We start from the raw sequence: 16,297 nt of genomic DNA on the forward strand, positions 1-16,297 counted from the left end.
ACCATGATGCTATGATGGGGCCAGCACAGGGTGTACTGCTGCCCTGTTACCTTATTGCTTGGGACCCTCAAAAGTTAATGCGTAGGACATCAAACTCTGTACTACAAATAGGAACCTTTAAAAAAATAAAACATATTGCATTGTACATTGTTCACACTGCAGCTCTTAAACTGTATATTGCCGGTATTTTTTGCCTTTTGAAATGTTTAGAGCTGCAGTGTGAAAGCTCCAGGGTGCTTTACCCATTTAAGAAATACCGGTATTTTTTAAACTGGTAAAAAAGCAGTGTCCTACCCGTTTCAGACCCATTTTTTTGGCAGTGTGAACTGGTCTGAAACGGTATTTAGGACCCTGGCAGCAGTTATCACTGAGCTGGTCCCACTCTGTGCATATTTAATGAGCGGGTCCCCACCCCCTGCATATGAAATGAAATTATTACATATGGAGGGGACGGGGACCCGCTCATTAAATTTTCACTGCACTGACTCCCGCTCATTAGATATGCACAGAGTGGGTGCTTAGTGGCTATAATGCTGTAATTCCACTGTGTCCTGTGCCAGTGGTACGGGTCCCCCAGAGCTGCTGCTGCCGGTGCTGGCGATGCTGCTGCTGCAGGCGGGTGAGCAGGGGTGATGTGTACAGCAGGCACTGGGTGCCGCTGGCTGCTTGCTACGTACCCCATGTCCCTAATAGCGGCACTGGCACCCGCTGCTGCCAGTGGAAGGGGAGGGTGTTACTAGGTGCTGGCTGTGTGCTGCATTACGGGGTACAGGGGGGGGGGGGGGCTGCTGCTTTACCGACATTTGTGGCTGCTGGCCCCGGGTCACCCCCTGAACCCGCTCTGCCTACTGCCGGCGGTGCAGCTCTAATGCCCGGCAGCGGGACCCTTTGCTTTGGTGAAAGGACAGTGTGCGCTGGCAAGTACCAGGGGAGGGGGGGCGCATGCCAGTACCAGGGGAGTGGGGGGGCACAGGCCAGGTACCAGGGATTGCGTGGTATAATATTGGTTAATTACTGTGTACCTTTCACAATGGGTTCAATGTGAAAGGTACAGAAATGGTAATTAACCAGTAATATACCGCTTACAGTGTGAAAGCGGTTAAACTTGCTCTGACCCGGTTAAATAAACGTTTAAAAAAAAAAAAAAAAAAAGGGGTCAGAGCAGGTTTTGCAGTGTGAAAACAGCATGAGGTACACCAGCTCAGGTAAGATGAAGGAAGTTAAGATATGATTAAGTACTGTTATCCACTTTTCTGCTGCTGTACATAATTAGTATAAATACAGATGCTTCTAAATTATTTTCAGAGCTGACGAGTGCACACATAGGGCTTTGTACATTAGAAGGACTCTCAGCACCTTCTTTCCCAATTTAAAGCAAGACTTGGCAGGCATCCAAGACTTTATGCCACCTTCCTGCCAGCCTGAGACACTGGCAGAGGGGAGGATCAGCAAGAGTACAAATAACAATGCCTTCACTCAGAATTGTAAATGTACTTCTCTCCTTCCCAACAAAAGCTTTATAGATGATGCACTACCGCAGGAACAGCCAGAGGAGATCCCAGGTACCCAGCACAGGGTCAATGCACATGAGTAAATATGCTTTATTATAGATGATAGTGCAGACATAGGATTTTACAGAAGTGAATGGATTGAATCACATTCATTACAATTCCCAATTTATCTCAATGAGGTGTTAACCCCATGTGGAAATACTAATTAAAATGAATGGGGCACCACAGCAATGTGAATTAATTTTTTTCACATGCATAAACAGTGATTGGTTAATTTGATGTGTGATCATAGCAAGAAATCCTCACGTAGGAAAGCCGGTTTTTCATTAGCTGATGGCGAGAAGGACCGTCAGGGAGTCACTGCTTGGATAATTTAGGGACAGGAAATTGTAATGTACATGTAAAGTCACTCCAAGTTGAAATGCATTAACTCAAAGCTTTACTAATGAAATATGGAAAGTAGTCAAAAGGTCAACAATAACAATATCGACATTCCACATGTCAACATTGTATGAGTGTCGACACAGGGGAGGCTATGGTTAGAGGGATTAGGGTTTGGAGAGATACTTATTCGAATGCCAGAAGATCACAGCTATGGCCTGGTTGTCTGTCACATGCCAATAAGGATCCAGAAGATGTGTTGGAACGGCTGCATTTGTACCTCGAGTGACATGTTTTTCTTGAAATATAACTATTAGTTTACGCGACCTACATTTATTTCTTAAACTTTGGCATACCCGCCCTTTGCTGCTGTATATGCATTTTAAATAGAATATGACAAATGTATACGAGTCTTACCTAAATCAAATCTATGTAAATTTAGCCTGCAGCAGAATCCTAATTTCTGTCATGTACCTTTACAAGCAATGTATGGATTATATGTTTGTAGGTGACAGTTCACAATACAGTAACTGTGTCATGCAGGAATAGCCATACAGTTTCCTCCTGCACACCGGGATTTTTTTGGTTGAAGATAAATTCATAGTTTCCTCCTCCCCTGCTTGACATAGTGTTAATCTCATGGCAAAGGCTATGGGTCACAGCACTACAAAAAGGTTACCAATTACAAAGATGGACACTTTAGCAAAGCTGCAGTGGCTGTGGTAAAATGCCCCTTAAGTAAATACAGGTCTGATGCTAGTTTGTCGGAAAGGCTCCTGCGTCCAAGAACGCAGCATTGGATCTGGGTGATTATTGGCCATCGGAGTAACCTTTGGGTTACTCAGAATGGTCAGTGTATACGCGCTGTCTGGCCAAGTGAAGCTGGCACTGGACTCAGCATGCCCAGAAAATGTGGTCACAACGCTCCAAATTTCTAGAACACTGGCCATGCCTGCCACAAAATGCCAATCATTCTGAGGCCTAGGGTCCAGATGTTTTTCAGCCATGACGAAAAAGGTCTGGACACTCATAGTAAAGAATCTTGCAACACACAGATCTACCAACATTGGCTTTGCATACTCGTCTGAATGCGGCTCTATGTCATGAAATAAGCCCTTATTTAACAAAGTAATTCACTCAGGTATATCACTCACCGTGTACGTAGAGCTTGCCAGGCAGCATCAATGTCTGCATACAAGTTTTTTTCTGAGGGTCGCCCAGAGCTAGCACCATACCCAGAGTAATCATATGAGAAGATGTTACAGTTGATTCGTGTCCCTAGTCCCAAGTAGAAACTGCTCATTTGTCCCAAATCCACTGCATTGCCATGAGAAAAGAGCAGTGTGAACCTGTAGAAACAGGCAGACAAAAATGGGTTAATCACATAACCCCACATGTCCTCTGATCACACTTAAGGTGCCCATACACTAGTAAGATTTATCTTCAGATCTGGCTGGTTGGAACAAAAACATGGTTATGGATGAGTGACAGTTTGTCAGTTTTCCAGCATTTCCAAGCAAATTGTCAACTGTAATTTGCTCTCATCCATAACCATGTTTTTGTTCCAACCAGACAGATCTGCAGATAAATCTGCGTGTGTATGGCCACCTTTAGAGGACAATTCTATCGATAACACAAGTCGACATATAAAAAGGGAATTCCTCCAAATGTTCACAAAAATACTAGTTTCTAGAGCTTACCAAAAACATAGGCATTCAACAATAAGTTTCAAACATAATATATGTCATTATACATAGCAGCCTTTCTGTACATAACATAGTATCATTAAAGGAAAAAAAATACAGCCAGGCACTCTACACAATTATCTAATAACAGAACAAAGTCCCACTGTGCTGCACTGTAAATGTATCATCTCAACAGCTCAAGTTATGTAACTGTATGGAGGGGATGGCAGTGGTGGTGCAAATGTTATTAATAGGATGGCCTTTATTTACCAAGATAGGATGTTGCCCATAGCAACCAATCAGAATCAATCTACATATTTATTTAGCACCTCCTAGAAGATAATAGAATCTGACTGATTGCTTATAGCACCATCCCATATTCTATAGAACTCCTTTCTAAAAAAAAAAAAAACCCAAAATCTCTATCTCTACTTGTATTTAGGATTAGTCACATTTTAAAATGGATTTCATGACTACCACTTAGGTGTATATCTGCTGCATATATGGGGAAAAAGAAAAGTTTGCACACCGCCGATATTGATAACTATATTGGTGGTGGTGCTGCGGGAGAATAGCATAGTGCATACACACTGACCGATATTGGTCAGTGACGTAACCCAGCCCCCTGCTCTGTACAAATAGTCACTGACCATATTGTCAGATTGAGCTGCATATACAGATGATGGGAAGGGTCATCAATGTGCAGGAGCCCGCATCTTTATCATACAAACTGACCGATGTTAAGGATATTTGTATTGTGCACATCTTAACGATATATCGCCAAGTGTGTACCCAGCAGTTTAACCTTCACTAATGCCGCATGCATTTGTTTTTGTGGTTTCCAGAGCTATGATTTTTTTTTTCAGATTGTAAGCACATGCAAAAATAGATCTAAAAGGTGCCCATACACGTTACAATTATTGTATACAATATTGCATCTCATCACATCTCGGTTTTGCGATGAGATGAGATCTAGTAAAAAAGTATGTGCTGCACATACTTTTTGTACTAGATCTCATCGCAAAACCGAGATGCGATATTGTATACAATAATTGTAATGTGTATTGACACCTTTAGTGTATACTACTCGTATGGTCACCAATGTATATCTCTACAAGACAGCTCATTGAATAGAAAAGACTAGAAATACCTTGCACCGGGAACACAACGGATATACATGCAGGCAATTCTGTTTCCACGACTGCTCTTGGCCATAAAAACTTCTATGGTGTCCAACTCATGCTGAGTGTACTGGAAGTCAGCACGATCAGACAGATGCAGCTTCCAGCGCCCCATGACCCCGGTTCCAGCCCGGCCAGCAGCAGCCCTTGTAGAGGCATCTTGCTCTGGCAAGATAGTGTAGGTGGGTGAGGGGGGTAGGAATGCCAGCTTGGCTGCAATCCTGCCCGGAAACGGTGGGCAACAAAACAGGCAGCATAACTCCTTTATGGAAAACCCGTTCATCTCCCACAAAATTCAGACAAAACTAAAAACACTTTAAAATAATATTTAAAAAAAAGCCTTTGCTTTTTTGTAAAAAACAAATCAGGATCTAGACGTAATACCCCATAGTGGCATGGCATACAGTATTCCCCAGAGCAAGAACCCAAGAAGACCAGAACACAGTTTGATCGCCCAGTGTTTGGGAAAGGAGCATATCGGATTCAGAAAATGTAGCAAATTCGTCTGGTTTGGAAATTGCGCCTAGTGTTCCGCTGTTCCCATATATAGTGTATGTGTTACACAAGCCGGTGTCACACACACGACACTTGGAGGACAGCAATACTAGATGTTTGTGTCGCTGGACACCTGTGTATTACCACACAGACACAGTGTGCTGCTCATTGCAGCAGTGCGGGGGAGGACACGGGGAACAGGGGCACTGCAGTGCGAGGGTGACCCTAACCCAACACAGCAAAACTTCCCGATACTCAGTACCAGCTCTGCCAGAGGAATGAGAGGGGAGGCCAGGCTACATGTCCCTGCGGTGTCCCTATACACGGCCCTTCCTTGGGGAAAACCACTGATCAGCAGTCGATGCGCTGCTGCGGGACTCCCGATCTCTATGCGGGTGTCACGGGGGGCGCCCCACAGCTGATTAAGTCCAGAGGCTCCATTGCTCAGCAAGGTGACACCGTGCCCGGCACAGTCCGTAACCGTAACAGCTGCCTCCCCCAGTCCTTCGGTCTGTCTCTCCCCGTACACCGTGACGTCCGGCTGTCTCTGAACGTCTCTTCTTCTAGCTTGGATGTCTCCAGGTGCCGGATGTGACTCTCTAGCTGGAAGTGACGAGAGAGGGAGAGACCAGGAGACAAGGAAAGAGAGGGGAGAGGGAGAAGCAGTGTGACCCGGGGACAAGGCGGGGCCAGCAGAGAGGGGCGAGAATAAGGAGGGGATGGGGTGTGTGTGAATGGGAAACACACCCACCCTGTCTATAGGCGGTGACACTGTAACGTCTTTTGAGTGTTGATTTGGGGACATAGAGCCTGGAAAGAGGGCGTGACTGCGCTGCGATTGGCGGCTTAACCACGCCCTAGGGGCGCGTGTCTATCATAAATAACAGCCCGTGGTACCCCCGCCCCCTCACTCGCAGACGGTCACACGTCACAGTGTTTTTTTTAAAGATAGAAAGGTGAGAGAGAGCGAGTGAAAGCCGAGCAGCGGCGGCGGGGCTACACAGGAATGTGCTGCAGGGCCTATAATGGGGCTCTGGCTGCTGCCGCTTTCACTCCAAAGTACTTTATATAACAAATGGCAGGACAGTGGGCCTGATTCAGACCTGCTCGCTGGGCTGCGAGTGTTCAGAGCCCAGTGAGCATGTAAACGTCACCATGCCGAGTACCCTCCTCACACAGGGGGAAATTCATTCACCATTGAAATCCCTCCCAACGTCCAGTAAACACCTGCGTTTCCTGGGAGATGCCCAGCAGCACACTCCCAAAGGGATGGCCATCATTGCCATTGCCATCGATGGCAATTCTGCAACTGGCCATTGATAGTGCTAAACTATGCTATGGATGACCATCGATATTTTTACATATCGATGGTCATCCATTGTGTTTGTTTGATTGGCCTGTGTGCCAATCAAAACACGGGGACGGGGCTTCGCGGGTGTTGGGGGGCAGAGCTATGCTCTGTGTCCCGGCACTTTAAAAAAAAAAAAGAAGCAAAATATTGTTTTGCTGTTCCATCGATGGAGGGAAACCATCTGGTTCTCCCCCATCGATGGCTAAAGTATTCGACATCGGCCATGAATCATCGGTGGTCGATGGCCATCCCTACGAACCCAAAGGCTGTCAATCACCCTGCAGGCAGTGAGTGAAGGCTAGCCTTGGCTTGCTGCCTTGGAGTGGATGGCTTGCGCACTGTGGGCCTTATTCTAGTTCTCTCTTTCTGACAAAATCCTTCTTAGATGGACAAAACCATGTGCACTGCAGGTGGGGCAGATGTAACTTGTGCAGAGAGAATTAGATTTGGGTGAGTTATTTTGTTTCTGTGCAGGGTAAATACTGACTGCTTTATTTTTACACTGCAATATAGATCTCACTTTGAAGTAAAACCCCACCCAAATCTAACTCTCTCTGCACAAGTAACATCTGCCCCCATGCAGTGCACATGGTTTTGTCCATCTAAGAAGGATTTTGTCAGAAAGAATGAACTAGAATAAGGCCCTGTGTACCATGTGCATGTGTGGTCGTTTGATTATCTCTTGGGCTGAGAATTTACAGCCAGTGTGAATGAACCTGATTTGGGCACATTGTGTGCAGCATTCTCAGTGACATATAGGCCAATTCTGGTTCACTCAGAGAGAACCGAATTCGGCCCCTGCCCTGCTGGTCATGGTTTGCGCAAAGCAAGACTGCGAACAGCCTAGATGATTTACAATGTCGCAGAGCCATTTGCAGCGGGGAGGGGGCCGAGGGCGGGATGGGGGCAGTGGCGGTGCACAGACATGGGAATGCCCAGTGTTTTCATGGGCGTCCCCATGAAAACGTGGAGCGTTCCCATTGGTTGGAGAGCAGGATCAGGTGTGCCGGGGGAGGGCTGCTGACGTCACATTAGCAAGACACCTACAAAATCTCTCACATAAACAGAATGTCAGTGGCATAAATCTCTTGTACTCTAGAGCCATGTACACACGGGACTCAGGCTGCATTTCTCGCATGTGCAAACCCAGGCAGTTCACAGAGGGGAGGGAGGGGCGGTGCTGGGACATGGGCAGGCCACTGACATCACATGATGTCAGCCGCCTGACCTGTCTTTGTCCTGGCACACGCAAATTGTTGAGAATGATATATTTGCAAAGGCAGGAGAAATGATTTGATCGTTGGAGACCATCAATGATTTCTCCTGCTGCGGGCACATGCGAGGGCATGTGCATGGTTGCAAGGGGAAATGGTGGGGGGGCATTATTCGGCAGGGCGGCGTCACAGGGACTCGATAAACTGTGAGCTTCGCAGCTTATCAAATCAATAAGAATGACCCCTGTGTGCGGCTGCTTAGTGAAAATGTCCTTGCCTGTACAGTCTATTTGGCTGGACGATAGTGGGGCTACGCCTCGCTGTCGCCCTCGGTGTACATATGGAGCGATCTTGGCTAACCTAGGCAATTTTCACCATCTATTGCCTGACCATATCACAGCGTGTGTACACCCCTTAAGTGAATTCCTTACATATAAAGGCCCATACACACTAGGCGGTTTTGAGCTTAAAGTAGGTAACTTTTCGCCTTTTGAACTACTTTGAGCTCAAAATCTAGTGTGTATGGACGGACAATGGCCCTTATTCTGGTTCATTCGCAGCGGACGCAAATTCACACGGGGACCAATGTTTTGCTCATGCGCAGCAGCATTTCTGCACATGTGTATACGCTGGGTGCGTGTGAACTCGGCGAAAAGTCTGTTTGCTGGTGCACGCCCCCAGCTTTGCAAGATGGGGGTGGAGAGGGGTGTGGGGATGGGCCGTTAGCATATGTGAATGCGCAGCATTTCATGGGCATTCCCATGAAAACGCTGGGCGTACACATGCCAATATGTCTGTGAAGCACGTTCGGGGGGGGGGGGTGGACAGTTGACACAACCGGATGTCAGCTGCCCGCCCAATTCCCTGCAATTCTACAGGCATATGTAAGGGTGATCTGGACCACTCTTACATATGCGTGCGCCTTCACCATCATTCGATGGTCGACGACCATTGAAAGATAGAGGAGCTTCCCACTGGCATGTCAATGGATGTTCATGTAAAACATCCATTCGACAGCCTTGTGAACCAATACCGCTTGCGAATGGGTGGTGCCGGCTAACCATTCGCAAGTCGGGGTTAGGGTGACTTGCAAGGATGCGAATTCGCATCCGAGTGAGTCAACCAGAATAAGGGCTGATGAGCGGTGAGCGCTGCTGTGGCTCCCGCATCATCGCTGGCCTGTATGACAAGCCAAGTGAACTTTAAATACATTTTAAATACTTATCCCTCCCTCACCGAACCCATTAGTTACTATCAGTGCACAAGATCTTGCTTCCTTTATCTTGGACACAATAAAGGCCCACACACACTTGGCGACTTTGAGCTCAAAGCCGACCAGGGTGTATGCCCTGGCAATGAGCTGTGAGCGCTGCTGCGCACTCCTGCATCATTGCCGGGAAAGCCATTAATCATGAGCGGCTTTGCATAGCGCTGCGCTATGCAAAGCCATCCTCTGCCCACTGATGGCGCCGGGCAGGGGGAAAGCCACTCAGTGTGTATGGACTGAACAGCTTTCCACCCAGTGATGACAGCGATCATCGCTGTCCATACACGCTGGGCATAGTCGCCCAGTGTGTATGGACCTTATTATCTGAACTAAAATGGTATGCTCTTCCTCAGCCAGTAGCCTGCTTAATTCTCTACTTTTTTTTTTGGAGGGGGGGGGGGGGGGCTGGGGGGGTGTACATGTAAGATTCGTTCTGCTGCTGCAGGGGAAGGGGCTGGGGAGAGCACATGGGTGATGCTGCACTTTTATACCACTATGTGTGCTTGAGCACTGAATATAACTTTTTGAAAAATATTTACAAAATAAACAAACCAACATTTTTCAATTCTAACTAGTCATTTCTTTTAATTTATTTTTATTTTAAATCATTGAGGGAAGGTTGGATGGCAGTTTATCAGTCCTAAAATGGAAATTTTGGTACTTGTGTATTATCACGGCGATGTTGGTCGTGCAATGTTTTAATCGCATCGCATGCCATGCACCCGATGGCATGCGATGCAACGCGATTTTTGCCCCCTATGCGATGAAAGATTGTATAAGCACCCTAAACAATGTTAAATGCACCCCCACGCCACCCCCCTACTATAAACATGAACCCGAAGTATGGTGAGCGCAGCGAGCCCGCGAGGGGCGGCGGTACGCATCCTCCGACCTTTTCATACCCCCACTATCCACGTCGGCGTGGAGCTGAGAATAGAAAGTGTGGCGAGCGCAGCGAGCCACCAAGCCCGAAGCGTGGCGAGGGGACGCGGATAACTTCACAGGTATCGGCGTCCCCTCGCGGGCTTCACAGGTATCCGCGTCTGCTCACCACGCTTCGGGCGAGCGCAGCGAGTATGACATTGTACAATATCGCGCGGTATCGCATACCATCGCATGCCTTTTGGTATAATACACAAGTACCGAAAATTTTAATGTCATCCATAGGGAAAAACAGGGCTGACCCAGGTTCAGTGTAAACAGTGCAGACCTGGGCCACAGTGCTGGGTAAATGGGGTATGAAGCTGGGTCCAACCCTGGAAACTCCCATGTTCAAAGACCAGGGTCCGACCAGGTATTTTGGTGTAAAAGGGGTATTATTCTGGCTTGATTCGCAAGGCTGCGAATTCGCTACCTTGCATGTCCACTAAACCCCGCCTTGCGAATGGTGGTACGCCGGTCCACCATTCGCAAGGGTGATTCCCTTGCTGGGATTGCGAATGGATGTTACACAGTAACATCCATTCGCAGCCTTGTGGGATCCGCCCACATCATTCTATGGTCGACGATTATCAAATGATGGAGAAGGCACAAGTATATAAAAGTGACTGAAGTCACTTATATATGCGTGGACGCTTGGGGGGAAGTGGGTGGGAAGCTGACATCTGGTAATGTCAGCTGCCCGCCCCCCGCACCTGCATCATCAGCACATTAGCATGAGAATGCCCAGCTTTCTCATGGGAGAAAGCCCATGAAATGCTTGGCGCTCCCATATGCTAACGGGCCGAAAAACTCTCCCCAAATCTCTCACTTTCTGATTCTCACACCCGATTACATTTAGCCCTACAATTCCTATGTCTTCAGGACACAGCCCTTGTTGGGTTTTATCCTACCTACCTAAAGGCCCCCATACACGATGCGATTTGGTCCCGATTTCACCCGATTCAGATGGATCGGGCAGTGAAATCGGGCCAAATTGCAGATTTAGACACTCGGTCTGACCCGATGCGAATGGGACCATGCGCATCGGGTCAGAGTTGGAAGGTCGGACCGGCTGCACATAAGATTTGCTAAATCTTATGTGCAGCCGGGCATGGGACACAGAGGACGCTGGCAAGGGAGACGGGCAGGGGGGCGGGGGACGCCGGCGAAGGAGTGGAGCAGGGGGACACAGGGAGTCGGGCAGGGGGACTCTATGCTCCGGGAAGGTGGAGGAATCAGGGGGGCGGGGGACGCTGCTAGTAGTCTGCGGGGAACACAGAGGCGGCAGTAAAGTAGAGGCGGGCAGGGGGAGCCGGGAGCTGTCAGCGTTGGAAAAAAAAACATATAATGAATGGGCAGCCTGTGATTGGCTGAGCGCTCTCTCAATCACAGGCTGCCCATTCATTGTATGGGCTTTTTTTTTTAGTACTGACAGCTCCCGGCTCCCCCTGCCTGGCTCTATGTTACTTCCGCCTCTGTGTCACTGTCGCCCGCAGCGCCAGCTGCCTCTGCACTACTAGCAGCGAACCCCCCGCCAGCCGCCTTGCAGCATTCCCCTCCCACCACCTCGATGTCCCCCCACCCGCTGCTCCCTCCACCTTGTCCTAAGGACGATTTCTCTTAAACTTCCCCGGCAGTTCCCTGGGAGGGTTTACATACAATTTTAGCATTTGATTTATCGCATGTATCTCCTGGAGAGCTGAAGGCATGGGACAAAATAATTTAAAAAACCTTATTCAAAAGAATGGGTGGCCACTGATTGGCTGAGATAGCAATCAGCGGCCTCCCATTGTTTTGTATTGTTTTTTTATTTTTATTTCCTGGCCGCCACCCAGAGGGGATGCAGAGCAGGGGTAGCACTTCTTCTGCCTGGCACTTCCCCCGCTCTGCATATAGTTGTGTACCAGTGGTGCAGCACCGCTGGCACACACCTACTGACACATGCGATTTGGGCCGATTTCACCCAATAACTTGGCCCTATACGCCGAAATCGGGTGAAATCGGGCCCAAATGCCTTTAGGTCCTCAGGTTTTCTCAATCTGTCCCACATCTCAGTATTGTCTCTACAGGGATGATACTAATATCTACATATCTTCCCCAGATTTGTCACCATCTGTATTGGTCCATCTCACTGACTGCTTTTTTGCCATTTCAACTTTAATGTTGTCTCGCCACCTTAAACTTAATATTTCCAAAACAGAATCAATTATATTTCCACTAGTCAATAGTAATTACCATGCTGATAAATCAACAATCAATCCTACCCCACAAGCTCGCTGCCTAGGGGTCATCCTCAACTCTGAATTGTCCTTTGTTCCCCACTTTCACTCAGTCTCCAAATCATGTTACATAGATCTAAAAAACATATGCAAAATACAACCATACCTACACAAGTCACACTAAACCATCCATTATTTTCCACATTGAATTATGCAATAATCACCTTAACGTTCTTCCAAAAGATAGACTCTCCACTAAAATCCATTGTGAATGCAGCTCCAAGGCTGCTCTTCCTCGGCAACTGTTCATTATCTGCTGATCTGCTCTGTCAGTTTCTCCATTGGTTACTGTTGTTCTACCATATTCAATAATACTTTTAGTATAATTTAGTTAATTAATCTGCACCAACATACTGTCACTAATCAGCTCTTTCTCGCATGTGGCTGGGTCACTTACCGCCCCTGCCAAGGTAACACCTAATCCAGTGGCAAGCTCTCACTGTGCTCATAACAATTATACTGGTCTCAGTATCCCCTGTCTTACTAGGTCACCGTCAGCCAGACCCAGAGTACTGCTGTCCTTGTCACTTCACCAATCCAGTAAATCATTAGTCAGCCTGAGCAGTCCTGCCCCACCTGACATTGCTCAGCCAATCCTGGCTAAGCCCTGGGTATTTATGTCTCTTTCTGCCTAGGCCCAGGTTGGATTCCTGGCCGGGGTGACCTACTGACTCTAGCTCTCATTACATGCTGGTAGTTTCCTCACGAGAGCCCTGTACATGTCTTTGCTTATCACAAAGTATCTCCCTACCCAACAACTCTGCACAAGATCTGCATCTATCATGCACATGCATTATTCCCTCCTACTCACAAAATCATGACTTTCAGGCTTGCTCGGAAGGGTCCGAATTCAGCCCCGTTCCGATGGTAGGGGTCTGCACATGTGTGTATTTGTGCATGTGCAGACATCCTGTGTGAACATGTAGGGAAGGGAGGGGGCAGCATCAGGAGGACGGCCAGCGTTTTATGAGTGTACCCTTGAATGTTTCCATGGTAAAGCAGTCAGCCCAATGCCAGCTTGGGGCAGGTGGCTGACGTCACTTCATGTCAGCAGCCGCACCCTTTTCAGTGACCATAAAATTATTTCTGTCCCCTTAGGTCACATGCAATGGGATGTGTTCTTGTAAACATCCACTTGCATGCTATCGAGGGGATGAAGGCGGGGGGGGGGGGCATTCGGTGGGGCGGCGCTGACCTGTTTGCTAGCCTGTGAGTGTATGCCCCCTTTTTGGCAATCTCTGATGGACATAAAAGTCAGCTCTGACTGTCATGATTTCTGTCACCTTCGGCCGCATGCAAAGGGATGTGTTCTTGTACACATCCCCTTGCAAGCTAGCAAGGGGATGGGGATGGCACATGGCGGGGCGGTGCTGACCTGTTCACTTGCCTGTACTTGAGTGTATGCAGCCTAGTGAGCAGGTCTGAATCAGGCCTTTTTTGTGCTGAACCCACTCTGTGGAATGCCCTCCCACAAACAATAAGACTCTCATCCAGTCTTCAAGCATTCTCTGTAATTCACCTCTTAATTTTGTTATATTATAGTTGTTCTGTTTAGCAACGCTCCCACACTCCGGCATCTACATTGACACTGATGGGGGACCCCGGGTGACGTCAGATGAGGGCAGTTTTTTTTTCTTATAAAACCTAGATCGCCCGTCACACTGACGCCGATTATAGCTCGCAGAAGCCTTGGTGTCCTGTGCGAGTCCCGTGTTCTGTGCCTGTCTAAGGATTGTCGGCCTGCATGGAGGAACTCCTGTCATCCCAGCCACTACATCGCCACAGTTAAGTCAGGAGCACTTTCCGCAGTGCCTGCAGTTATTTCTTGTTTATTTATTCCATCTTATTGAATGGTTGCATTCCCTGCAGTGAGACTGAGGGCTGCTGTGTTTTACCCACAGTTCCCCTGTGTCTCTAGCAATTGCTATTGTGTGTTTTTGGTACCAGCTTGTGCATTGTTGCACCATCCGTGCTTTAGGGGTTGTCTGTCCCAGGTTCCATCTTGTGCATTGTTGCACCGTCTGCATTGTGACTATTGTGTATCTTAGGTATCATCCTGTGCATTATTGCACCCATGGGACCATACCTTCCATGGTCAGAGAGGTGTATGGGCAGCTTTTCCACCCTCTCTTTGCATTGCTCAGCCTCCTGCAGCAGCCTTGTAAGCCCTGGCAGCACCGGAGTGGGGCCGGACCTAACTTGGCCCCACAAATGTGGCTGTTAAAGGTGAAGCCTTAGCCTGCAGGAGGCAACCAGGACTGGGCAACCGCAACTGAGTTCCCGCACCCAGTCGCCTAACATTATAACCAACCAAATCAGATAACAAGAATGGATACCAATCCCATGGATCCGGCCCAGCTTTACGCTGACCAGATACCTATTATTACCCAGCAGTTACGTGACATTACACTACAGGTTGAGTCACAGGAAGAGGTGGAAAGGGTTCCACCTCCCAGTACTGCTCAGGTAAAGGAGCCCAAGATGAATTTGCCAGACCAGTTCTCCAGGGACCTGAATCAATTTATTTAACTTTAAAGAGATTTGTAAGTTATACAGTTATGGTTACACCCTCTCTCTTCTGGTTCTGATGCTCAGAGAGTTGGTCTTATTATTTCACTCCTCCAAGGAGATCCCCAGACCTGGGCTTTTGGCCTAAGAGTAGACAGTCCAGATCTTAGGTCAGTAGACGCATTCTTTAAGGCCATGGCGATATTATATGATGACCTGGATAAAGCAGCATCTGCCGAGGCCCATCTTAAGGCTCTAAAACAGGATCGCTGGACGGCGGAGGCTTATTGCTCTGAGTTCCGGCGATATGCAAATGACTCAGCTTGGAACCATCCAGCTTTGCGAAGTCCGTTAAGGCTGGGTGTACCAGACCAGATCAAGAACTATCTCATACAATATCCAGCTCCATGTACCTTAGATCAACTCATGCAGCTAGTAATCAGGATCAATAGACGTATCCGGGAGAGACAATCCGAGTGGGATCTACCCTCTCTTCATTTCCCTAGTGCAGTGGGGGAGTGTCAAGGCAACGGCGAAGTGTCACACTCTGATGTTTTGTGGGGACTGGCAAATGGGGAGTAGCTTTAAAGGAAATGGGGAATGGATGGCGGAAGCTTGGTGGACGGATGGATTTGAGTAGGGTTTAGAAGGTTTAATAATAAAGTCTTGTAATACAGTCACTGAATAAACTTCAATGAATCAACAAGCAACAGATACTACTACACAATGTATACAAGCAACAGTGATAACAGTAGCAGTTCATATATCAGTAGATAGACTGTTGCACAAGACTTGGATACAACTGAGAAGAGTTTGCAGATAGCTTGTGGAATACACTGAGACCTTGGAGATAACTGTTAAAGACTTGTAATGACTGTGGAATATACTGTGAACTGGGAGACAACTGGAATGAACTTGGAGATGATTTATGAAGGCCTTGCAGACAACAGTAAAAAATTTGTAAATGTTTGGAAGACCTTGGAGACAACTGTAAAGAACTTGGAAGTGACGGTGAAAACCTTGGGGATTACTGTGAAGAACTTGGAGATGACTGTGAGGAGTTTAGGAGACCACTGTAAAGAAGTTGTAGATTATAGTGAAGACCTTAGAGACGACTGTGAAGAACTTGGAAACAACTATGAAGCATTTGAATATGACTGTGAAGAACTTGGAGACGACTGTGAAGAACTTGGAGACAACTGTGAACAACTTGGAGACAACTGTGAACAACTTGGAGACAACTGTGAACAACTTGGAAACAACTGTGAACTACTTGGAGACAATTGTGAAGAACTTGGAGACGACTGTGAAGAACTTGGAAACAACTGTGAAGAACTTGAAAATGACTGTGAAGAACTTGGAGACGACTGTGAAGAACTTGGAGACAACTGTGAAGAACTTGGAGCCAACTGTGAAGCACAGAGAAACTATCCAGCAGGAGAGAGGTGGGTCCCCTGCAGCACGCTGGTGGATCGCTGCAGAACTGGTTACCTTTAAGGAACAC

General features: G+C 47.5%; 1 protein-coding gene across 1 annotated transcript in view; it reads right to left on the reverse strand.

The window, feature by feature from the left end:
* ABHD17A (abhydrolase domain containing 17A, depalmitoylase) overlaps positions 1-6,003 on the reverse strand; it is a 35,056-nt gene extending 29,053 nt beyond the window's left edge. Inside the window, exons 1-2 of the mRNA XM_083179429.1 lie at positions 4,728-6,003; positions 3,047-3,241 (exon numbers count right to left, since the gene is read on the reverse strand). Coding sequence (XP_083035555.1) covers positions 3,047-3,241; positions 4,728-5,041 — 509 coding nt within the window. The 5' untranslated portion in view covers positions 5,042-6,003. The remainder of the gene's footprint in view (positions 1-3,046; positions 3,242-4,727) is intronic.
* Between the last annotated feature and the right edge of the window lie 10,294 nt (positions 6,004-16,297).

This window comes from Crinia signifera, chromosome 1, assembly GCF_055691185.1.
Source record: "Crinia signifera chromosome 1, ASM5569118v1, whole genome shotgun sequence".
NCBI lineage: Eukaryota > Metazoa > Chordata > Amphibia > Anura > Myobatrachidae > Crinia > Crinia signifera.